At 36.1% G+C, this 26,359-nt stretch overlaps 1 protein-coding gene across 1 annotated transcript in view; it reads right to left on the bottom strand.

Moving 5' to 3' along the window:
• Positions 1–26,359, bottom strand: part of DPH6 (diphthamine biosynthesis 6) — a 206,830-nt gene that overhangs the window by 53,758 nt on the left and 126,713 nt on the right. The window contains exon 12 of the mRNA XM_009886923.1: positions 10,197–10,439. Within this exon, the coding sequence (XP_009885225.1) occupies positions 10,197–10,439 (243 nt within the window). The remainder of the gene's footprint in view (positions 1–10,196; positions 10,440–26,359) is intronic.

Genomic DNA, 26,359 nt, shown 5'->3' with positions numbered 1-26,359 from the left:
ACCTATACATCTCCCCCATGTAATTCTGCATAACATGCAGAGAGTGCAGACTATGCATTACTGAATAGGTATCTACAACTCCAGGCAAACATTTGACAAATTATGACAAAACTTTACCAAAATTACTGACTTAATCAGAAATGACTGACAATTAGTATTTTCATCAGTTAACAGTTACATTTTTCTCTTTTGGACTCGCTTCTTCATTGTGATATATGCAGAAGTAACTACTTTGTCAACTACAGGAGATGGCCAAGGATGTTTCCACAAAGGTGCTTGTAAGCGAGATGCATAAAGACCTGAATAATATTAACACTGAATAACGTCCAAAAGAAAATCAAACTTAGATTTCAAGTGTTACCAGCTGTGTTCATTGTGTTACAACTAAAGGATTGATGAGAACTATACATGTGTATCATATCAGCTGGAAGCATTTTTAGTTTTCATCCATGAAGCTGAATAAATACAGAAAGGATACTGAAAGTGATTATTCACTGCTGAGCTGGCATGCATGTTACCGGGTATTGACCAGAGCACTGCTCATTTTTGCTACACAATAATTTAAAGGGGTTTCAAGATAATGCTAGTTCACTTTCACGTCTTACGTACTTCTTTGAAAGTGGAGTACAGGAAAGGATAAATATTTTTGGGTTCACTTTGACTTTTATAAGTAAGGAAATTGAAGATCTATTATTAATTTTGAAGCCTGCGTGATATCCTTCAGAGAAGAGGAGAAGGAAGAGGAAATTAAATTGTTATTATGACCAGCACAAAGAACCAGAGATGAGGATAATCAAGTACTGAAATTTAGTAGGATCCCTTGGATTGTACTATACACTAGTAAAAATGTACTTCCACTAGAAGAAAGAAGATGGGAAATTTCCTGAGTTAATTTCTTTTTTTTTTTTTTTTCCTTTCAAGTTTTTGGTGGTGGAAGATCATAACTGGATCTGAGTAGAGATAAGATTCTTTCACAGTTTCAAAAGGAGGAAATGGTATTTTGAGCTCTACGTTTGACTGGAGCTTGATGAGGGAAAAGGCCAGGTATGAATTTTCCTAATTAATTGTGGAGTTTTGCTTCAGTGGTAATTTGCTGAATCTATTTGTGGTGTTAAGCCCAGCCAGCAGCTAAGCAGCCGCTCGCCTGCCCCCCGATCCCGGCAGGATGGGAGAGACAACAGGAAGAGCAAAAATGAGAGAACTCTTGGGTTAAACAACAGTTTAACAAGTGAAGAGAATAAAACTAGTGATGCAAAGGCAATCATTCACCACCTCCCACCAGCAGACCACTGTGCAGCCAGCCTCTGGGGCACAGCCCTTTTGGAAGACCAAACTCCCCAGTTTTTATTGCTGAGCATGATGTTATGTGGTACGGGATATTCCTTTGGCTGCCTCTTGCCCACCCCCAGTCTACTCGCTGGGGTTGCTGAGTGGGAAAACCAGAAAGCCTTGAAATTGTGCAACATTAGCCTGTTAGCAACACTGTTTTAGCCACAAATCCAAAACACAGCACCATAGGGGTTGATATGGACAGAGCTAACTCCATCCCAGCCAACCCAGCACAGTACTGAATAGCTGAGTTTCCTTCCCGCAACAGGAATGCTTTTCCAGGTCCTGCATAACCATGATGAAGAGGATATTGCCCACAGATTTAGGTGGAGGACTTTCAGTATAGAAGTTTGACTAGTTTCTGAGATCTGAGTTTTCTGATTTTTACTGAGTGAAAATACACTCCCTGGAAAAGACCAAGATCTAGAATAGCTACTTAGTACTTAGCATCAAACTACTTGTTGGAAGCACCGACTTGGAAGGAACATTTGTGGTGTCTCAAAGAGATTAACCTGCTACAGTTTTAGGAAGGACCGGTTGCTAATAAAACTGTCTATGTAGGTTGGGGTGCTAATCTGGCTCTTCCTTCAGTCCTGATCAGCAGGGATCCTCATCCAAAGGAGAAGAAAAAAATTGAAGCTAATGATTTTCCTGAAATTCCTTCCTTCATCGTGGGGATTTAAAGTGCCCTACACATAATTAGGACTACAGTTTAACAGGGAAGTTTCCTGAGTGAAAGTAGGACCTTGATCACTTTTCAAGCAAAATGCCATTCTCCCCTCTATAAAGAGGCACTGACAACAGGTACCAGCCTGGGGGCTGAAATCCTCTTAATGGCTTTCACAGTCATCACACATAAGACTTTTGACCGGAGGTTCTGGCCTAAGCAAACAGTGGATGCATATATGCCTTCTTGCTTAGCACCAAAGTGACAGGCTCAAAACAGAATTAATATTTTCAGCAAAGGGGATGAAGAATCACTCAAAAAAACTCTTATAAGGGAATTGCTGCAGGGGAAAATCAGTCAGCCTGGATGAACTAGGCTGTTTACCACCCTGAATAACTTGACATGCATTTCTTCACTGTGTCTAACTGAAAAACAACGTTCAAATGCATGTATATATTACCTGTAAATGGCAAATAAGCTAGTGTAAATCAGTTCATGGAAATCAGAGAGTTTTGCTGACTTATACCAGCTGAGGATTTGATTGTATCTGCATCTATCTACATAAGCATCCACAAAAGAAATGCTCTCCTTTCCTGTTTTCTATTGTTCATTTTTTATGTTTACATTCTACAAGTTAAATTCATGTATACAGTTTAGAACATGATGCAATCATATGATTTTTATGTATACGTATATATTCAATTTCTAATAAGGGCTTTAGTTAAACTCATGTAGACTGCTTCATTGTTCTTTCTGTTGACTATATTCCTTTTTAAAATTCATTAAGGCTCCACTAATGTTACAAATAGACTATCATAATCTTCCTTTAAAAAAAAGTGAAAGCGGCAACCCTTTCACCTCCCATCGTGGCCCAGTGTCAAAAGGCAGACTATTTTCAAGGACCTCTGGAGTTCCACTATCTGCATTTGACCTGTGTTAAATATTCTCATTACAGTTGCTTCAAATGAATACAAAAGCTTTGTTTAATCTGAACACAGGGGAAATGAAATACACTAGGCACAAGATGAAAGACTCACTACCACTGTGCTATTTGAATGCACCGCGTGTTCTTAACATGGGCCATAAAAGAAGCCTGGTTTAATACATCAAACCGTGGAACATTCAAAATAGCATCTAGTAGGAAAATAAATGTTATAAACCTGATGAGACAAAAAAAGGGAAATAGAAACATGTATTTTCTTCCTACTGAATTTTTGATAGGCATAGGTACTGGCTGGCGGCAATGTTTTTCAAAAATATTTTGTTTTCTTCTGGTAATATTACCAATTATCTTAATTAACCTATGTGAGATTTTACTGCAATGTAAATGTACCAGGGTTCTAATTTATCATTTATATCTTTATAATATTTATTTCTACTCCTCACATTTTAACTATTCTGTTCAAGAAACTGGTAAAAGAAGGAGACCAATTAAATTAGTATTCCCTATACTATTATCTATAGGACATAGAATTTACAATACTATTTGGAAATCTAGCAACAGTATTAAACATAGATACTAACCAATACATACAATAAAATATACAAAAATGTGTACCTCAATATTACGGATTTACAAACATCTGTTCAGGATGGTGAAAAAGTACATATCCTCCCACAGAAATCTGGGGGGTTTTTAGATTCCTTTTAAGTTTGATGGTAATTTTCTCCACAGGTAAAGAGGATCTTAAACCTCTGTCCAATCCTTCGCAGCAAGAAAAACCTTTGACTTCCAGTATTTGAGCATAAGCTACTTCTGGTCTACTTAGGATAAATTGTCAGAGAATGCATGAATTTTATTTAAATTCCTGACAGTCTGTATACTTCAAGTACTACAGGCATGTCTGAACAATGCAACAGACTGCTGTGTTACAGATGCATGATGCCATTCTAAACGGCTGCCACGAAAACATAATAATTGCTCCAGAAAACCACTGCACGTAGCTAGACAGCTTCTGGTTCACGATTTAACTTGTTTATAACTTGGGACTTCTGCATTATTCGGCAGGCAACGTGGAAAGACACAGGGTAGTACCAATGGTATTTACTGGAGTGTTGAAGGAGGTACGATGCAGGGGCTCCCTAGAATGGGCCCAGTGCCCCTTAGATGACTGCTCTTAGATATTTTTAAAAAATCCTAGTTCATGCTCATTTACATCTTTTGACACCTAAACAGTTTGTAAATCTGGCCCAAAAGGTTTAAATTTAGATACTTAAAGTTGGCATCAAGTTACCCGAGTGCCAAAATAAGCAAGGGACCCATTCACAATATATATCAGATAAAACATTGCGAATCTTTTTTTCCATCACTTCTGCATTACATGCTATTAAGACACACATTGTCAACAACCTGACTGGCATTCCTCACAGAATGAAAGTCAACTGTAGCACTCTCTGCTGGATTTGAAACAATGACAGAATCACAGCCACTCATCCCGAATGCTTTTCGCAAAAAAAAAGAAAGCTTCTGTCAGAAGAAGGTGGGCTGGAGAACTTTGTAGTACATTTGCTCAGGAATTTATCAGCAGGAGAGGACTAGACAACTAATGTCCAAATGCAAGCTGTGTTACAAAAGCCAAAAGTCACATATTTTTTCATGTCATGGGAAGTATTTCACCAGGTAGATTTTTCATTACTGAGGATGGAAAATACAGTGGCAGATGCCCAATAAAATAACTCAGAGTGGAACTGATCTATAATATCGCCATCTGAAGAAAAAACTAATATGTATAAAATTAATTGCTGAAGCAAAAGATAGAAGCTAATGGCCTTAGAGCTACTAATGCATCTTGCAATTACATTAAATATTATCTTTCTGGGCAACCCTGTCTTCTCATCCTAACAAAATATATTGTTTTCAGTGTTTCAAAATCTTGCTTCACCAATATTTTGGATTCACTTACAAATACAGGCAATCTTAAACGTTGTGTTGGTACCAAAACATTGTATACTAAATGTACTAAAGTATTTCCCTCTAAAATTTTCTTTTTATAACAAAAAAATCAAAGAGAAAATTTCAGATAGTTCTAGAAAATCTGCCGCTGAGTTTTGTATATGCCATCAAATCAAAATAAGAACCAAAACTCATTTTTATCATTCAGTCACATTTATCAAGAACTGTATTTCAAAAGCAGCAAATGGCCTGCAAGTTTTTCTGCGAGTAAATTAATGTGCTCTTAGCTCACAGAAAAAAATGAATAGTATATATAGTATATATAGTAATGGAATATACATTTGAACAGCAACAGCCCAAACCAATATCTATTACAGTGTTTATCAAAATTGATATATTTTACCAGCCTAGCTATACCAAATTTTGCTGGGTATTAGCAAGATGTAAAAGAATAAAACACAGCAGTTAGTTAAACAAGCTGGAATGCCTGAAATCTTGAGACAGTACAGCATGTTTCTTCTTTGTATTGGTGAGGATAACAAAAGAAAGCAAAAAGCAGGCATTCAGAGGTCGGAAAAAAAAATGTAATCATGATCTTGCCCATCTCAGTTAGTCTAGTGGAGTCTGTTGCACAGACAGAAGTACAATCCACCACTTGAAATACTCTAACAAACTACTACAGGGATGGTTCTGCATGGAAAGCCCACGGGGAGGGGAAAAAGAAGGTAGGGGGTGGACCCAGCTCCCAACTAAATATAGTGGGAGTACTGTCTAACTGGTACAACTCAACCCTTACTGAATAAAGCGCGTACACAAAATGAATTAATAAAATTTTGCAGGCACAGTCACTGTTATATCATTATACAATACTTATTTGGAATATTTCCATCTATCAATAATGCCATCTGTCCCACCCAATACAAATGGACTACAACCCATCTGGCTTATGTTTTTTCTATTGATTACTCTGCTGAATGAGTTAGCAAAACCACTTATAAAATCATCATATTACATGACACTGTCATTAAAAGATGTGAAGTAAAGAAAAACACAAGATGAGACTTAATTGGAAAACTGTCAGTTCATCTTCCAGAAAGTTTTAGCAATGCTATAAGCATTTTTTTTTTTTTTTGGGGGGGCTACATTAAAAAAATAAATAAATAAAAAAAAAAGCTCTAAATGCTAACTACTGGATTAGGCAGAAACTGTTCTATCACACAATTGTTACTGTATCTGACTGGGTATATTAGAGAAGCTCACTAAATGAATCTCCTCAAAAGTGTCAAAATGTCCCAAAGTGTGCCTGGGAATCACAAAGAAACTGTGGAAGGAGTGTAAATTAAAAATAGGGCGAGGGGAAGCTGCCAATGGCTGGTACTTGTATTTTTTAATTCCAATTATTTTTCCTAGGTTTTGGCTTTGATTATTTGTTTGCATAATTGTCTTTATGCTATTTTTGCAGCCTCTGTTTTTTCTTTTGATTTTAACTACTGCTTCCCTCAACTAGACTTCAATTTCTACAACTGCAGCCTGTTTTTTCTTTTAACTACATTTTAATTTCTCCAACAACCACTGCTTCACAACAATGCAGCCTTATCCATCTACAGAACTTAAATGCTTACCTTGGCTCCCTCACTCTAGATCTCAGTTCCTATAATACCTTTTTAGTTTTAACAAAGGAAATCTCTCTTGTGTACATTCAAAATGTTGATCCAAAGGTCTTTTTGTTAGCCCGGTGATTTAGTATTTTTTTTTTAAGTGAGACCTCAGTGGGGCTGCTGTCTTATCCTTCCCTCCTCGATATTTTTTTTTCTTTCTTCTACAACCTTCCATCCCTCCACCAGATTTCTGTTTCCTGTGTCACCCCAAATGGCTTTTCCAATGACACTGCAACTCAAAGGGACATAAGAAGGAAGAAGGGAGAGGGACAGGGGCTGGATTCCAGCTCTAAGGACACGACCCTTGATGGCTGTGGGTAGCTGGAGTTCAGGGAGGCAGTGCTCGGGGTTGTACCCAAGGGGTGAAGCTGCAGGGAACGGTGCTGGGAGCACAGATACTGACCAGCTGTTTGGAGGGAGGGAAATCAGGATGACAGCAATGGAAAGGAGCTGCACAGAAAGAAAGGAAAGGAAAGATGCTGGAACAAGGAAGGGGGCAGAGGCTGGGTGAGTGAAACCAGTCAGAAGTTGCTAGGGGCTCCAGCCTGCTTACTGTTACTATTTTCTCCCTCTCTTACAATCCCCTCCCATCCTTGGGGCTCACTAGAGTCACTCCTCTGCCCATCAGTGAAACAATTTGGTTATTCTGAAACACGCCTATTTTATCTTTCTCTTCATAATTCAAGAAATTCCTAAGAGACAATGGTCACTGCCAACATGACAAGAAGTCCTCTAAAGTCCAGGTGAGTGTGTCTGATCCTGTGGCCTTATCTCAAACAAAGTTTTCATCAACTCTGTGTCCACATCCTGCTCTCAGAAGTAAACCTTTTGTGTTTATAAACATACCCAGAGAACAATTCTCATACTTCTCTTTTTATTATGTTCTGCTAGGTCCAATTTATTTGTGTTCTAAACAATTTATACAACCCTTTTTGTGCTTTACAGACTACTGACATCAAATATGATTCAACTGAAGTTGCTGAATGGTATTATTTATGTAGAAGATATTTACCAGACATCACTACATGACAGAACGCTCTAAAAAAAACCTTTGGCAGTTCCGATGCATATGATTTAGTCACTGTGTTAAATACAAATACCTCAATCTTAATATACCATCATTTTGCTAATACAGAACATTCAACACACCGAAATGTGGAGTCTAAAACTCGTCTTTAAAACATAATTAGTTCTATGCTTTATGATGTCTAGTTTACAAGAAATGTGTTCTGAGCTGCACCGTTTTGTTTCCACAAACAAACTCCTTTTTCCACGAATGACAGAAACAGAATGATTTCAATTAAGACACCATTTGTTCTTATTAAGTAATCTGTATGTTGCTATTGATTCAGGCCTTTGGCCACTGCTTGAAATGCAGTTCCAGAATAATAAAATACTTTTGGTTTGGCTGACTTAGTTTACTTCAAGAAAACAAACCCTTATTTCATGTCATGGTATCTGACAGAACTGTCTGTAGTAGTATTGGGATACCAAAAACCAAAGCAAGCCACACAAGTAAGGGATATGCTACTTAGACTCTTAAATACAGATGCATTCAGAGTAAAGCTACTGTGTTCTGGCTTCCACAAAGAAAGGCAGCATCTCACAGCATCCGACAGGCTGCTCCAAAGAAAATTTTAAGAGATGTAAAAACTGCATTTCTTGTTTTCACTGATTCTGTGGAATAAGGCAGGGAGAAATACAGCTGTCATACAAATTATCAGTCATTTCACAAAGTTCTTCCAAATTTCAAACTTTACTGTTCTCCTTACTCTGACAGTAAAGGAACAACTCTCTGAATACCATACCAGCTACTGCTTCTCCTCCAATACAAAATCTCTATTTCCATTAACGTGAAAATTGTACTTTCAGGGCAGGACAATTTCTCCCTCTGGTTCCTTGTAACAAAAGTGCTTCATACATCTTTTTCTCTGCTTTGCTGTGTACACAAACCGTTACTAACCAAAAAAGTATGCATAGCCTGAGGAAAAATTCAATTCCTCTGTCTGAACCTCCTATTGACAAAATGATAGGGAAATTGGAACATCTGGCCGCTAATAACATCTCATTCCCACTGATATATTAATTTTTTCCAAAGCATTTTTAGATAGTGTTGTGGCAAACATTACTTCATCTCCTAATATTTTTTTTTCTCTTTCTGATACTGTCATCAATGAATATGATCTGATAAGCACAGCATAAGATTGATGAACATCCTCTAGGATTACTTGACGCTCCTCTAGGATGTTTTTTCTTGAACATTCCTGAAAACTGTTATGCAGCTAACTCTTCATAGAAGTATGTGTAGGCAGCAATCCATTTTTAAGCTATGGCTTGAACAATCAAAAAGTGACACGGCCCAGATACTAGTAACAGTGCAAAAGCAAGCAACCTCATCAGTATTTTTCACGTAGCTAAGAAAGTACTGCCTAGTCATCTCAGTAAGTGGAATAAATAAAAGACTCAACAAAGAGTGGCTGGTATGTATAATAAATACGGAAGACCTAAAAGAGTCTATCTGGAAAAGGAACAGTTTCAAAGAACTGGAAAACACCACCAACCTACCCTCAAATCGTATCTATTACAAACAAGAAAGCATGTAGGCTGCGTGGTCATGGTACACATTACTAACCGGTCACACAGCAAAAAAGTGAATGGAATTAAAAAATCTGAATTGAACTCAGATTCAATACACTTGGTCTTGGAGGCGTAATAAACACTATTTAAGAGGGTCCTTTATTAATAAAACAAGGTGGAATGTGTAAATGTCTAAGTAAAGCCTACATCTTTACTCCACAAGACAAGTGCCTAGCGCAGAGATTGAAAGTGAAGGCAAACAGGACAGTTTCAGGTGCAATTTTCTTTCTTCTACAGAGATACTAAAATGTGCTACGCTTCCAAGCCATGCATTTCCCTGAGAAACCATAATAATTAAGTTATATTAAATAATACAGCAATTATGCAGTCACTACTCTTTTTTACTCGTTTGTGGAGAAGTTATGTTTTATTTACAAGATGTGTGGCCATTACCTTTTTAATGCTTGCAGGGTGTTTGACTGGTATTTAAGAAAAGTGGTACATGCATAATAGAAATGATTATGGTATCGTTATAAATCACTGTGCAAATTACTATGCTGTTGGAGATAATCTAGGGTCAACCTATAGCCAGCCATGCCCCAACCTGGTCTTAAAAGTTCAGTTGAATAATAAGCAATAATAAGCAGTAAACTGCTAAACTCAGTTGTCATGACAATATTGTTTGTAAGAGTGGTGAAAAAACCTCAACAGAACAACTCAGAAAGTTGAAGTAAAATGTCCGGTTCTTACTATGTAAAAATACGTGGGCAGGGGTAATTCAAATAAGGTATTATTCACGTTTTTGTTGGAGGAACTGACTACTCTTGAAGAGCTCTTTAACATATTGCTTTGGGGAATTAAGACCAAGTTAGTGATGAATATAACTTTCTATTAAGCAATTTTCTTTCTCATTTGTGCACAACCACTTATGAGCCAGAACATAACAGCTCAATCAAACCCTATTGTATCAGCTTTACTTGAACCCCTCTGAAACGCACTGAGAAAATCGTGGTATTACCACAAGACTTGGAGGGAAAAAAAAAGACAAGAAGAAAATGGATATCGCAGTTACCTTTTTACATTTTCTTAAGTTCTTCTGCCATATAGAGCGAGCAATAGAGATGTGCTTGCTGTCAGTTACATAGCAGCAGGCTGTGATGACGTGGTGGAGCGCAGTCTCCTGCCTCATAGCTTGAAGAACTCGCTCAACATGACGGAGGGAAACTCTGGCCTCAGTCCATATGCCACCGCTAACAAGCTGCATCGTACAAGGTACTAGAGCAATCTGTCCAGCACAGTAGAGAACATCTCCAACCTAGAAGAAAAATAAAAATAAGTAAATAAGGTTCTGGGAGTACATAGAAGGCAAGGGAAGCACTTTTCTCTTTTCCAGGTAGTTTCTTTCAGCAGTACTGTTCATTTGCCACAAATGGAGCAAACATGCCAGCCTAAAGATAAATTTTTGATAGGGATTTAACTAGAATATAGAAACACAGCACCACAATAAACTTTAACATAACAGTTAACGCATGAATGTATGTGTCAGCTCAAAACAATAATATCTTATGCTACTGACTGTTACAGCTGCTGGATCACACTGGTGCCCCAACATGGTTAAATATATTCTTGCTTTCATTTTTTTGAGTGATAATGCACACTATCTTTCATTCAATCCTATTTTCCTTAACTTCTAAGTCTTAAGTTGACCTTTGTTTTACATAAGAATATATATGAAAGAATAAGCATATATCTGTAATGTAAACTAATTTTAAAATACTACAAAAATAATACCTGCAGAACACCTAAAGGACTGAGTATGAAAGAAGTCATTATAATCCACCAGAAGGTAAAAGGCAATTGCAGATTGAAAATAAAATGCAGAAGAGTGCTACTTGATCAAAGAGATGGGTTCACCTTTTGAAAACGGAATTAAATGAGTGGCCAGATAGACTATCAATGTATGTTTTAAGTTGAGCTGCAATGCAGTTACTTTGGGCTGATTTTCCAAAGTCTTCCTGGCAACGCTCTGAAGACCTACTTTTTTTAACAGCAGCCAGCAAAGGAAACATTTATTCTTACTATTCAGACATCTCAAAGATTTATTATAAAATCTTAATGTAAATATCAAAACTTTTCATCCTCTTATGCTGCACTTCTCTAGAAAGTCTGTACATTTCCTGATCAGTGAAGCAGTAAATTTTATTCAATATCAAAAGAAAACTAAGTATAGAAGTGGGAAGCAAGGTGGGCGTAAGCAGCTTTGAAGTCAGCACAAGAAGGATTTTGCTAGGAGTAAAGAGAGAGAAACTGGACTGTGCAAGGAATCTTTAGGAAGAATTTTGCAGAACTTACTGTATACACTGTAAAAATCCCTCAGAATTAAGAGTAATTAAAAAAGAAATCTGTGTCCTAGAAGACATGGCAATCAAACCATGTGACAGACCCATATGCAACTCCAAATCTGTCCTCGTAACTGTCTGTGTCTCACAAAAGACTCACACATGTAACTATTGGAAGAGTATCTTATACAATTTGGCATACAAGTTCTATGATTAGCAGATGAAGAGGGGGAGGAGGCAGAGAGGAAACATATCAACTGACACCCATCAACTATTTAAATTGTTTAAAATATCTGAAATATTGTTTTGATAATGCTATATATAATCCTGAATTTGGAAAAAAAAATATGCAAGTAATATTTTGGTTTATAGGAACAAATGGTCCTTTTTTTTTTTTTTTACAGTGCTATTTTAAAATACGTGCCATTGAACAAGGGAGTCCAGCCAGCTACCAAGTGGCATACTGACAAGATGAGAAACAAATTCAGGAAGATATGATTCAGAGGGGCACACGTTTGTTTTTCAAGCAAGCCATTCATTTTCACCTCTGCAAAGTGAAATCCACGCGTTAGTCAAAAACTCCAATACAGGTAGTTTATACTTCTACATAAAAAAAAAAAAAAAAAAATCACACTGGCAGTATTTCTTCCTTTTTTTCCTGTTGGGCTGCTGGTTTTCCATGCATCACCCATGTTAATTATTAGGTAGACAGAAGAGCTGTTCAACCAGTTCACTTCCCCTATTCTTGAACAGATTGTTTGAGACATAATATGAATACTAATTAACGATAAAATATCTGTCAGTGTTTTGAAATACAGACCAAGATAGCACTTTCTTAAAGTATCCTGGATAGTTCCGATACAATTAGCCCCACTGGTCATAAGCAAGGTCAAAAAAAAAAATCTCTGAAGGATTTGAGCAAAATTGGCACTGCTTTTGGCTCAGATTCAGTGGGAATTTTGCACAGTTCTTTAAAAAAAACATGTAAAAAATCCCTCTGTTCCTAACATACTTGTTTGTATCTTAAGATATAATTAATAGAAAAACAGCGTTCCTAACGTGCCACCATGTTATGGAAGGGTGGATGCAAGGGGGAAGGAGGGGAAAAGGGTCAAAACACGGCCACAGGTTTGCAGCAACTGTATTTCAGGGACCATAATTTAGGATAAGGGAAGAAGGAGGGACGTTCCTCCTCTCTTTCCCAGTGACTTGGTCATGAAAAGCAAGCATAAACAAACAATCAGCAGGGGCAAAGCTGCAAACCAGTACAAACACTGTTGTAGCAGATTTCAAGAGGTTGTCTCTAGAATGTTTGAAGCATTATGCAGAAAATCGTTAGCAGAGTAAAAAGCATTTAAAACCAGGAAGACATCATAATATCTCGTTCACAGTACTGAAATCTTACAACGGGAGATGTCACAATGTATGGTGTCAGTCCTCCTGTTGTGAAAGCGTTCCGCAAAACCCTGCTAGAACCTTGCAACAGTTTATCTCTTTGGAGCATCTACAAGGATAACAGAAGATCTTTCAGGCTATAGATTCACAGTGTATCAAGTCTAGAGGACTCGCGTATCCAGTAAACTCAGCATAGAAACAAAACTAAAATATAATGGATGTGTATTTATACACTAGATATCTCAGCTTCCACTGATGATTTAATTTTCACTGCAGCCCATGCACACATTTCCAGTGCTAAAATTTCATTAAAGATTTGACAAACCAAAAATAAAAAACTTGTACTGCTGAGATGCTCGCTTGCACCGATTTATTTCCAATATAGCTCCACAGCAGTAAGCAGTTTATAAACGGGGCCTCACGCGACTCCACATTTCTTCCCTTTTTAGTTTCGTTTGTATCACTGCAAGTTAAATGAAAGGTGAGTCTCAATAAGGGAACATAATAGTTTAGCAGCTGTTTTGCTCAGTTAGCACAACTGTAAATCATCAAGGGAATTCAGACCCTCAGAGTATGCAATCCGTGCTCTAACAGATAGGAATGCTAAGCTCTTATTTGAGAATTGCTACTTTTCATAGGGTAGCTGTGCGGCAGGAACTAAGTATAACACAGGGCTAGATCACAGCTAATACAGAGGGAAGACAGTATAGTACCAAATTGCTATTTTATTTCAACTTTTTTATAAGTTGTGTTCACTTTTTAGGAGAGTAGAAAGAAAGCACCTATGATACCATGGAAAGGAAAAGTCAGAAGACCGCTCGGTGCCACTTTGACCTGTTCTATCCCGTGAAAAAGTTTTTGGTAGAATTTCAAGTTACCAAAAGGACACGACATATCTCCCACAAACTGCAATTCACAAAAAGAAACAATGAGAAAAACAGACTTAATTGGACATAAGGACTAACTTAAGCTGCTAATTAACAGGCGAAAGCTATAATTATTGCTACTTAGAAAGAAACAGAAGTAATCGGATACCTACATATATGCACTGTGTTGTTTTTTTTTTTTAACTAAAGGTCAACAGCAACTATGGAAATTTTAAGAAACTTTTCCTGCTGGTATGACTAAAACTTGCTAGTAATTAAGTGGCATAATACAAAAATTGCAGAGAACTTCTAACGGAGACATTTCAACCATTCACCCGCAAGTATTTAGGCCAATGTTAATAGTCGCACCATATGAACAAACACGTGTTTCCTGGAAAGGATACAGTCAATAAGCAATCAGCCAAATCTTTGTTATGAATGCAGTTTGGTGTCTGAGTGACTGCTGCCCTTTAACAGGTCAGGGTACACAAAAGATTCACTGACCCCCTGACCTAACAGTGAAATAACCCACCATTATGTTCAGTCAATGTAAATAAGCATAACTGACAACGCGCTAATAGGCTGCCTCTGGTCAGCCATGTGTACCTCTGACCTTAATGAAGACCTAAATCAATTAATACTCCAGGCAATAAAGACCTCTGGCTGATTAAGTTAGATAGAAATCATCTTTTCTAACGGGATTAAAGCTGTAAGGTGGTGAACTTTAATATATGATAATCCTTTCTTCCTAGGGCCCTCTTATTTTAGCTAATGATGGCAAAATTGCTTTTTGCAATGTGAAATCTTTTATTCAACTACCTAGCGTGAATAAAGTTTTAAAGGTACCATTTAGACAACAGTAATTGAAAAGCTCTCTGCTCACACTATGAACACAAATTGTATCTAATGTGGTTCTAGTACACCACAACCTTCAATACAATTCACGTTTTTCTTGAACTGTTACAAATTTGTAGTCTAAAAATTCCATAAATGAGTTGAACACACATAGTTTAGTTTGATACAGGCTTTCTTTTGAGAACATGTGGACTGTTATCAGTAGCTAAAAGATGAAGGATATATTCCTAAATGAAAAATAAAAAAAAAAAGTTATGATTATCTTTGACTTAAAAAAAATGACACTTATAAGAATCCACGTATAACTTAGTAAAATTCTTGCGTATCATACTCAAAACTCCAGAACCTCCCATTGAATAAAATAATTTTTTTTTCCTAGTTAGGTCAAAAAAGTATAATTAATCAATAGCATATTTTTGCAATCCTATTGAAATAGCTGTAACATTTCCACAATTTTCAGAGATTTCTAACTCAGTTTTCAAATGCTGTGACTCCAGTTTGCTAATCCTCATTTTGGGATGCAGCTCCATATGTTTCAAAATGTATTTGATCACCTAAGCAACAAGATTACAAAACACTCATCGTTTTGCATTGTTCTTCACTATTAAAGTTTATTTTATCAAAGTGTGATTTAAATTTTTATCTTTTACCTTATATATTAGCGGGTTGAAAATTCGCAGGACATTTTTTATCAAAAACTAAACCAAAATACTGCAATCTCATGAATGCTAAACTAGGCTGTATAATTTTTAATCTGCAGTTAAGCAAAATTAAGATACACTGTCCCACAAAGTCATATTTGACGCTGAGCACTGTGTGATAATGTTATCAACACACCTAAAACTTTTGTTCATTTCCTAATTGCAAATTATACCAAAGGGAAGTATCACATCCTGCAGTATGCATATACCGAGCAGCACAAAAACTGGCAGTTCTTTAAAAAGGTTGCTAACTCGACAATGCATCTGAAGAAACCACAACATTAACTGTTACGAATACTAAATGAATTTCAGAAAACTACATTCCAATACCTCTTATTCATACTCTATGCTGCCCAACTGTAAACACCTCTGCAATCCTCTAAAAATCAAATAATTCAAATTGAGCCTTTAGACTGTGCTGGATTTACAGCAGGCAATCTCATATAATACATTCCTGAAGGTCTGTACTACCTTGAAGTTAAACAAAATGCTATATGCACAGACTTGAGAGGGATGATCAGGTCAGAAAGCTTAAGAGAAGGTAAGATCAAAGTTTCAGCTTGAAAACCATTTTTGAAAAACTGTTCTATCACAGAAAATGGTAATATTTGCATACATATTTTTGGCAATGTGTTGGTTATATTTAAATCTTGATCAATGCCAAATCAATTTTATTCTGTTCTACAACTGATGGAAATAAAAACCACACACTTCTGATTTACAGAAGACAAAGATTCAGAAACGAAAATTTTCACAAAAAAAAACCCACCCCAAAAGCTGTCATTCACATTCCAAGGGAGTTTGAGACACAAAACAAAAATAAATCGAGCTTTTAAAGTCAGCAACTGTAGTTATACACATCTAGGAGAGGTTCCAATAAAGTGGGTGAAAAAGGCTTGCCATCTAATTCATCCATGTGGGCACGATGGCTAGTCTGAAGTCTTCTGCAGGACTTTCGTTTTGGTCCACTTGGAATCTCCAATACACAGAGAGGAAATGAAGAAAAGTGAGGTTAAATATTCTTTACTTACTACATATCTTTTGGCCAATGTGCTGTACTGGCGCAGAGGATACATCTTGTTCCTCGATTGAATTAATTGCCATAGAGGATAAACTGTTCTCCACATCCTAAAGGATGTTTTTTCCTAAATAGAAAAAGAGCAGCCTCCCTACTTGAAAATGAGTAAGCTAACAAGAGTATTAATCTTTGATGCATTTCTTCCTTGGGACAGTGGAATTCTAGTCTTCCTGACTATTAATCTGTCACCTTTTACAAAGCCTACCATTTCCTCTCAAGCTTTTGAAAAAAATCACAAGTTCTCACACAACCACATTAGCAAAATCTGCCAACTGTGAAAAATTGCAGAACACTCAGCTTTACGAACATACCTTATCTAAAAGATGGAGTAAAACCTCCAAACTGATTATCATTTACTCATTTCTTATTCATATTATTCATTTGAATAAAGATGCCAAATAAAACAAATGAAAAAAACAGAACTAAGATTGGCCTATCCCACAACAACTGGGGCTGGAACAGGGAATGAGAGACTTGATCGAATCAATATTTACTGAGAAAAGTAAAGGCATATTCAGGGTCCAGAAAAACAAGGTGGAAAAGATTAGTACCTAAAAGTGTAAAGTCATGCAAATGACTCAACGTGGACACGGACTACTGAGCAATGGACACTGCATTTTTAGAAAACACATATTATGTCCACCACAGTTGATGGTGGTTTTTTTTTTAATTAATTATATATGCATAGATAAGGGAGGATCATGGTTGTAATTCATCTGGATTCTTAAAATATCTGATACAGCATATTTGGAAATTATTTTATCTCTCTTAATTATAAATGCTGTTAACTAGCTGATAGTCTGTAAGAAGAGAGTAATAAAAATGCCAATGTACTGAAGCGGGGGGCCGTAGGGATTGGTATTAGGCCTGATTTTGTTTAACATCTTCATTAAGTCAATGGAAGAAGGGATTAACAGCATGGTAATGAAACCCATAGAGGATACTAAATTAGAATGTGCACCAGCAGAAATAATAAAAATGGACACAGATAGGTTTGAAATAAGGGCAGGAAATAAGAAAATGAGACTTAACTTAGGAGAAATAAAGAATCATGCCAGAACATATGGCAAAAATGTTTTGAAATACAGATATTCATAACAAGGGAGAAAACTTGACTGCAGAAGTGCCGAACAGTTTATAATAAATCATAACTGCTCTTTACTGGAAGCAAGTTCAGTATAGGATAAAAGAAGTTACAGTCTCTGTTCTCATGGAACAGGTCTAATTCATCAGATCTACTAAATACTTGTTCCGGGGTAAGTAACACCTACCCTTGGCTAATGAAAGAGAGAAATTTTCTGAAATGTCAGAAACTGGTACCGTACCTTTTAGGAAAGGTATGATTTCCATATTTCAAAGTGAATGCTGTAAAAAAACAGGTGATATCAAAGTTTCAGATGATTACTTAGAGATGATAATGTACTTTTTTCCAGAAATTTTTACTTCTTATCATTAACACTGACTTTCAGTTTACAGGTTTGCATAGCTGCAGTCAAAGTATGAAAGCATTTTAATCTGCCAGGGTAAAGATATAAAAATTAAAAAAATACTTTTTTTCCCTTCCGTTAAATGGAAAATGTCTAAACCTTACATGAGGTTACATAAGCATTCATTTGGGGTTCCCACACAGTTCATTTGTAGTTTTGCTATTTATGACTATTATCCTAAATTTATTCTGATAAGGGTAGCTTTATAATATATCAGCATTCTTTCTTTGTCAGTTCTGCATTAAAAAAAAAAAAAAAAGATATCGCTAGCATCTTCCCATGACATTTCTCCCTCCTTGATTTCTACATTTTTCTCTATCTACACCTACAGTTCTAGGGGACTGGAGAACTACATCGTGAGAGAGAGGTTATAAGGTAATTGTATCCACACACACAATATTTAAAGAAAGGTAAAGAAAAAAGGTAAAGTGATGTGATATCCTTATATATCTATATGTGTTTATATTACAGACTTTGTCTCTACTTTTATCCTTAAGCATACAATCTACTTAGAAAGGCATCTCATAATATCCTTCCCACATTAACTGAGGTTTCTACTGAGAATGTCTACTTACAGTGCACTAAAACATCAGGTAAACTATCACTGCAGTGATAAACCAGTCCGACAAGGCACAGTAGAAATGTTTAGGTTGAAGTTTCTACTAACAATAAGGGTGCTATTGCTTAAGGCTGCACCAATGCTCTGGAATACAGCATCCAAGGAGAATCAAGATTGCAGTCATAAAAGCCTATGAAGAGTGAGTTGGTTTTTTTGCATTCCTACCTGTCTGTACAATCCTTACTCATGCCAACTGTCGAATAGGTTAGTGTGATTATAGACAGAAGAGGGACAGCTAGGCAGAGAAAATACTCTGTATTGAAAGGTGAAAGCTGTTCATCACACGACAGTAATTCACAGTGTATGAAACACATTAAAACCGTGACATTCTATTCTTACAGAAAAAAATTTTGTTCCCAGCCATCACTCGACTTAATATTCTTACTCAATATATGTTTTTCATGAATGTCAGTGGCTATTTTAAGATACTGGTTTGAGGTAACTGGGAGACAGGAAAGAAGCAGGTCCGTAAAATCAAGAATCAGTCACCAGTATTACTAAGCAAAAGGTGATAGTTCTCATTCTGGCCATACAGTGTGGTTTCATACTTTACCTTAAACACTGACCTTTTATCAGAATTGCAGTGTGGACAACAACCCTATATAAAATATCACTACATTTCTAAATGGGCAATCAGGCAGATTTTACTATGTACATTTCAGAGGGCAGATTTTCTTGTAGATCGGCAGTACTTCATGACAAGATGTTACCTATTGACTAAGTGGTAACATATCATTTAAATACTAGTTTTTGTAACAAATTATATTTTAAATCTGTGTTATAACTGGACTGCAACTGTATTATATTCTGTGCTGTTAGACATATTCATTTAGGTATGGAGTTAGAATCTTGCATTATACATTTTCATAATTTTTTCTGGTTTGTGTTTTGTTTTTCTTAGTAAGTCCACCTTATTGTTCTCTTATAATACTAATTTTCACAGAATGTTCTAGATGGTTTAAAAGGATAGAAGTTGGGAACTGGAAATTGCAGTATATTGACAGTATATTAGTAACTTACAGATTACTAATAAAATGCCTATCTTGTGCTCTGCCAACCAAGCTGCAATCACGTTTTTATCTATCTTACATCACAAAGTGAGGTCAAGAACCAGTGCTTGCAAACTTACCATGTGCTCTGCCCTTTCTGTTTGCATTATTAATAAAAGCAGTTATTTTGGCTAGTAAAAACTAATTGAAGAGTCAGGCCCTCTGGTATAAAAATGAGTACAAAGCAAAGCACTGAAACTAAAAGTGGGTAAATAAGAGGAAGGGAGGGGCAGAATGCAGTAAGGAATAATGCAGCAATTAGGTTAATCAGCTGCGATATTGCCAAGATCCAGGTTCAAATCCCTTTCTGGCTATTTTTCTTTTGCCCGGTAACAGCAGTGCTGTTGCAGCAATGGGCAGCTACAGGAAACGCATCTCACAGTGTCTTCTACTGCAACTGTTCTAATTTGTCTAAAGAAACTCAAGTTCTTGGACCAAGACTGTTCTGTTTCTTGATGAGTGTTTTAATCAGTATACTAGAAGTTAATATAGGATGGAAAGACATAAAGTGTTAGTAAGGATCTGAAAAAGCTTTACAATGAATGTTAAATCAAAAATGATATCGTCCTCATTACGATTTCTACCTTGATAATCCCACATTACTCAAAAAGAAATGACCTACTAATCCAAGTATTCCAAACTGCTATGCTATGGTCATTGTTACATTCTAGCTTGTTGAAATACGAAGCATTTAGAAATATGAAAGATACTTAACACAGAATAAGCCTTACACTGCAGAACATTTAGACCAATGATCCTGTATGAACACAATTTTTGTGAAATGTTTAGGCTACTTCAAAAGAAGTGAGATGATAAAATGAAAATCATGTGGGGAAGGTAGATTTAATTACCTTTGTCAAAATAAAAGAAAAATACTTACAGAAGCCTAATATGAACATGAGATGTGACCACGATCTTCTCTTTGAAGTATAATGCTTAAAACTTACTTAAGCACAGAAATGATGAATTGGAAACAATATCAATGACATTACTATCAGAAAATCTTTGAACTTTTTATTTGAATTTCATAAATAATCAATAAAGTACTTCTTCAAAAACAGAGGTTGTATGGAAGCCTACACATTATGCTGAGATCAGTTTAAACATCTAATTTTGCTTTTTGAGCTTAGAAAAATTATAGGTGCTTCACTGAAAATATGACCTTGTATGACAATACGAATGTCTAATATTTCGCTCATTCAGCCCAGCAGAAAGAGTTTCTAATTATCAGCTAAACAGTGCACAGTATTTGAAAAGTACACAAAAATGCCAAAATTTCCAGTGATGAAAACTGTCTTGTATAAATTTTACATTCTATTTACATGACATATAAGATTGATGTTGCATGACTTGACTGTTCATCTATCAGTTTTAAGTAATGTTTTGTGAAAAGATTGGGTTTTGTTGTTAAAAAAGTTTTGCCCAAATTCAACCAGCAAGAATTATTTGTTACGAAGTCCAGTGAAGTACAGTTAACCCACAGCATCTTTCAACGTGTGATTCCAGAGTCTGCGCTTGGCAATATAACTGTTCACAGCATTTAACTCCAAACCTCAGGGTTTCTGCCATTCAGGCCCAAAGGAGTTAAATCTTACAGCTCTTCAACAAAAAACAATTACATGTTTTTGCAGAAAAATATCACATGCGGATAGTGAATAATTAAATGCTCAAACCAAAGAGAAATGAACTATTTCTGTGATGTATGTTTTGAACTTCTAATAGCTAGTCTGATTCTTCAGAATAATAGCTGTGTTAGAATCAGGAAGGGCACTAATGGGGAATGAAGAAGCGTATGAAAGAATAATGCATGTAATACGAAGAAAGGTGGAGAAACAGTAATTCCAACTGATATTTTTATTCGTTGCTTGTAATGCTAACTCATGGTGTCACGGACGTTTATATAAAGGAATGTTATTCATTGTACACCCTGACCTTGTAAGGTGATACAATGCTTTGATTTTGTGCAAAATTTAGGAGAATCAGAAATTGCATCTTGCAGGACTAGGCTCTGGATGCAGAATAAGATAACGGTGAAACTCAAACAAAATAAGCCCTTTAAAACACCATCAGAGAACAATAAATCAGCTCAACACCTTCCCAACACAGGAAATCGAGAGTTAACCAGTGTACCCAATTTTAATTTTTTTTTAAAGGAGGAATAAATCTGCTATAGGGAGCTGGTTTGATGGACCTTTGAAGGTCTTCAAAACTCTCACTAATATGTTATTCTCTAAAAAATATTCCCATAATTCTGCTGTCTCCCATCATTCCTTGCCTCGAGATTCATCTGTCAACTTTGATGCATCTTTTAAAGTACCCCTCCAAGCCTAAAAACCATGACTACAGACCACAGAAGAGAACTCTTTGCTTTGAAACTATCTGATCAATCAGAAGATCATTTACCTGCAAGCATTATTTGGTGAAGCTAAAGCGGCACATCAACCAGCAGCATCTGAAGGCTGAGGCAGCAAAACGTCAACAACAAATTGTCATTGGCATTCCATTTATGAACCTTCAAACAGCATCAGATCTTTTCCATGGGAAACCAGATCAGGTCAGACTGGAGCTGAATATTTCTTAACAAGCTAACCATCAAAAGAACTTACGTTTTGAATAAAAAGGCTATCATTTGTTGATTTGAATATCAAAGGGATCCACTGCAAACTCCCAGTCTAGAAAAACCTCCCTAAGCTACACCAGACAGGTGTTTAATAATCTATTATTAAGGCACTATTTTAGGTTACTCAGAATCATAAAAAATAGCTGTAACTGTGAAGCTGCAAATGGGACTGCACAAAGAAATGAATGCTATTAACATACTATTAACAATTCAAAAGAATGAGTTGACATACCAATCAAACTTGTTAATTGACTGTCAATGGCCTGTCCCTGAATATACAACATGACTGCATTATATATTTCAAATGCTGACAGGAAGACAGTTTCATTTGCATTAACTTCATAAACTGATCAACAACCAAACTGCCACATACATTTATAATGGGAAGCTGAATCATTTCAATATTCATGCAGCTCTGTAATTGTAAATTAGGTGCTGGCAAACAATACGATATTGTACATACTCTAAAATATCCTAAATTTCTCTGACCTACTTTCTTTTTTATTTTAAAAGAGCAGTGGAGAAAAGTTGTCTCCTACAGAGATGATTATTACTTTAATTTATGGTTCATGCCTTAGGCAAAATTTGTTTGCAACCTAGTTTGCAACCATAGTTTATAACTCTACTCTAGATGCATAACCGGTCGGCAATATATGAGGCACGCAAGGTGATGTAAAATTTTTCTTGCTTTAGCTCTGTGAAGTGTAAATACCATTAAAATACAGAGTAAATCTGTAAAAAAAGTGAATGAAATCTGTACTATTTCCCTGCTATGACATAAAGCAGATGTCAGCACTGAAACCACTGAAACTTTCTAATTAGACACTGGAACATGTAATTTAAAGTGGAAAGTATTGTTCTTGCACATCCTTCCCTATGTCCTAGAATTTATTGCCCTCAGAGGCCCTGTCTATATAAAGTATGTTTCCTAAAAATATCTCATAATTACACCCATTCAGTTTCATTGGGAGTGACAGTGATAGCAGCTGAAATGGCAGTGATAGTGCTGCCATTTTAGCCAAATGGTTAGTCAGACAGAGTCTGAGCAAAGTCACAAATCACAGGAGTTGAGAGCAGAAGTGCTTGTGGCTCTTCCATATTTCTGCACGTATTTATCAATCCAGCGGAAATGACCAAGGGCTGATAATAGCAGGAAAATGACAGAAAGAATTCCCAGTAAAAGACACAGACCAGTGTTCTTCGCTTCTCCCATTTAGGATCTCCTCCTGCAACACCTTGCACTTCTGCTTACTGAAAAATACAGGTCTAGCGACGCTAACAGAGAAGCCTTCAAATGTTTTCATTAATGACTCCAGGTATTAGTATCTCTTTGTATGCTTTAACCAAATGAGATAGATATGTAAGAAGAAATTTGTTTTTATTTGTTCATGAAGTGCTATAGGCATATTTACCACTGGTTATACAGAAATAATAACACCCCGGTTACTCTGAGAATCGGAGAAATGAAGCAAAGCAGAAATGTCGCCAACGAGGATTAAGTCACACGGGTCTGGAAGTGTTCCACTGAAGGCTAAGTAGTAATTGATCAAAAATTCTGAAGTTGTCAGGTCAGGCACATTCCCTCTATATCGGTATGACCCAGAGGAAGTATAAGCAAGTTTTAAACGTCTCAACTGTAAATGCACGTTGTCTTCTTTTCCCCTCTTTTATTATTACTACTTTCATCCTGTCAATCCAGCAATCGCTTCCCTGGCTTTAAAGTTATTGCAAGGAAAGCCTAGCGCTGTACACTAGCATAACCATACAGATCTCACATAAACGTCCAATAAATCTGCAGTCATGACAATCTTCTCCTGCATTTCCTTTTCAGATAAAGAATATCAGAGGACAATTTCTCTGCTATATATGTGAGCTGCTATATTTTAGACTTTATTATTTGTAGTATAGATGTAAGACTGAGAAGCAAAAAAAATACTCACATTTATTGTTCTAGCAACTGCAACTGAAGAGTAGAAAGACTAACAAACGGAAATATAAAACCTTTAGAAAAGCTGAATATACTGGAGCCACTGGGGTGATGGCAGTCTCAAATCATCCTAACTGGTAATCATGAAAGATTCCTTATACTACAAACTAGGTATTAGCTTTGATATGTTCCCTGAAGTATAAGCTGAGTAACTGTCATACTGAATAACATCATACGATGGGTACTGCTAAGTTCCTACACTGACAAAACAGGGATCATTAAAGCATCAACATTCTTTCAGGTAATCAATGTAATATAAGCAATATGGGATTAAAAGCATTTAAGACATGAAAAGTGTCAAGGTAAAGAACAGCTTGTTACTCAGAGGATGTACTATCTATAAACCCAGCCATCTTAGAAGAAGCTGGTCATTTATTACTGGCGCTAATAGTAACACACAACTACAGTGAATTCGGTAACTCATGCTCCAAGATTTAGAAAATTTGATCATAAAATACATACATATGTATAGCTGAAATACACGCACATATACATATTACTGTAACAGACATGATGTGACGTATGTTCATGTTTCAAAAAGACATGATTAATTTTAAGAAGCTACAGTTTGCCTGCGCTGCTTCAAAATTTACATTTGAAATAGTCACATTCTAATTTACTCAAATACACATTTTCAACAAAATTTTCACTATCTTAGCTGAAATCTTCCTGGCCTTCAATAGACTGTGGCCAGCATAGTTTTTGTAGATGGGGCTAAAAATTCTCATCCTTGGGAAAAATGAAACTTTCTACCATGCAGATAAAGTCCCACCCATGTGGGAAATGGTGCTTTCTTAGAGATCAGCATGAGACCAGAGAACTAATTTGGACACAAAACTTGATTATCACAGAACTCACGATCATTATCTTTTAACTGGAAGACAGGCTTCTCAAACTTCGCTGTCTTTAGAAAGCTTGGAAAACATCACGGACATTTTATAAGACAAAAAGGATTAAGTCAAACACTTCCAAACAGTACAGAGCTGCACATACACCATTTGTTTTGGATGAGGATAGTGAATACAAGAAATGTGTAACCAGTGTTTTTGCTGAATGCATTACTGCCAGTTGTTTGGTGATTAATGGCAAGATCAGGACTTGTATTATACTGTACTGCAGAGGTAGAAGGGTTGAAGCAACTAATCCCATTCCAAGTTCATAATTGAACAATGAGCACCTTAATACAAACCTGTCTGTATTTGCTATTTTTATAAGGAAAAATTGAGATGAACAAATAAAAAAAATTATTGTAACTTACTGAGAAAATATGCAGAGGATTAGATGCCTAACACAAATATTCCAGCTTGCATTACAGTCCTTTTCCCATTCCCACAGAAGAAACACCGTTCTGAGATGTGCTTTAGTCTGAATCACTATTATGGTTCTTAAAAATACCGTAAAATAAAAGTTTAAATTAAGTGGTTCACCCAGCTGGATTGAAAAGAAGAAAATATTAAAGGGGTAAGGTGTTCCACATTCCTGAGCATTTGTGCAATATCAGTGCTTATTTTGTGTGGGAAAGTACAACTATATTAGCATTGGCTTATACTTACTTCTTGCACACAGGTGCCAAGAAGAATGCAAGAGGAAAATGAAGCAATTCCATAAACCTAGAATATGCCTTGTATTAAACATGGAATTCTAACATTAGTCTACTTATTGAGAAAAGACAGGAGCTGCATAACAAGGAAGCTAATTTATTGATTATTTCAACTTTAGTTTTAGTATTACCGTACAGGGAGATAAATAAACAAATACTCACATATCCATAATATTAAACTATCAGAGATGAAAATTTAAGCACTCAACAGGAAATACCAAAAATCAGGATACATATGGAAATGTTATGTATATTTGATTATAAGTGAAATATACATGCATTTGCATTATAAATTAACATTTATATTTAAGATGGTAAACCCGAAATTATTTACAGGATGTTCAGTTTTGTCAAACACATTAATACAATCAACATTAACAGAATTTAGCAATGCTTTATTGCTTAACTTTGATGTTAGAAGAATTTTTGTTTTTCAAGAAAGCTGGTGCTTTCTTGACATTGCTTTCCAGTTGCTATACTTAAATCTTCTTAGTATCTAAAGGGATTTTTCCTGAGAGGAGCTACAGAAAGGTAACTTGGATGTTTCTACCTACAGCCACCTCTTGTTTACATTAAGTGAATCTATAACACTTTTCCTGTTGAAGACTCTGCAACTCATTGTATATGTAAAGTGATTTT

The sequence above is a fragment of the Charadrius vociferus genome, unplaced genomic scaffold, assembly GCF_000708025.1.
Source record: "Charadrius vociferus isolate BGI_N301 unplaced genomic scaffold, ASM70802v2 scaffold14, whole genome shotgun sequence".
In the NCBI taxonomy this organism is placed as follows: domain Eukaryota; kingdom Metazoa; phylum Chordata; class Aves; order Charadriiformes; family Charadriidae; genus Charadrius; species Charadrius vociferus.
Note: the sequence above shows the minus strand (reverse complement) of the source record. Positions and strands in the feature narration are given on the sequence as shown.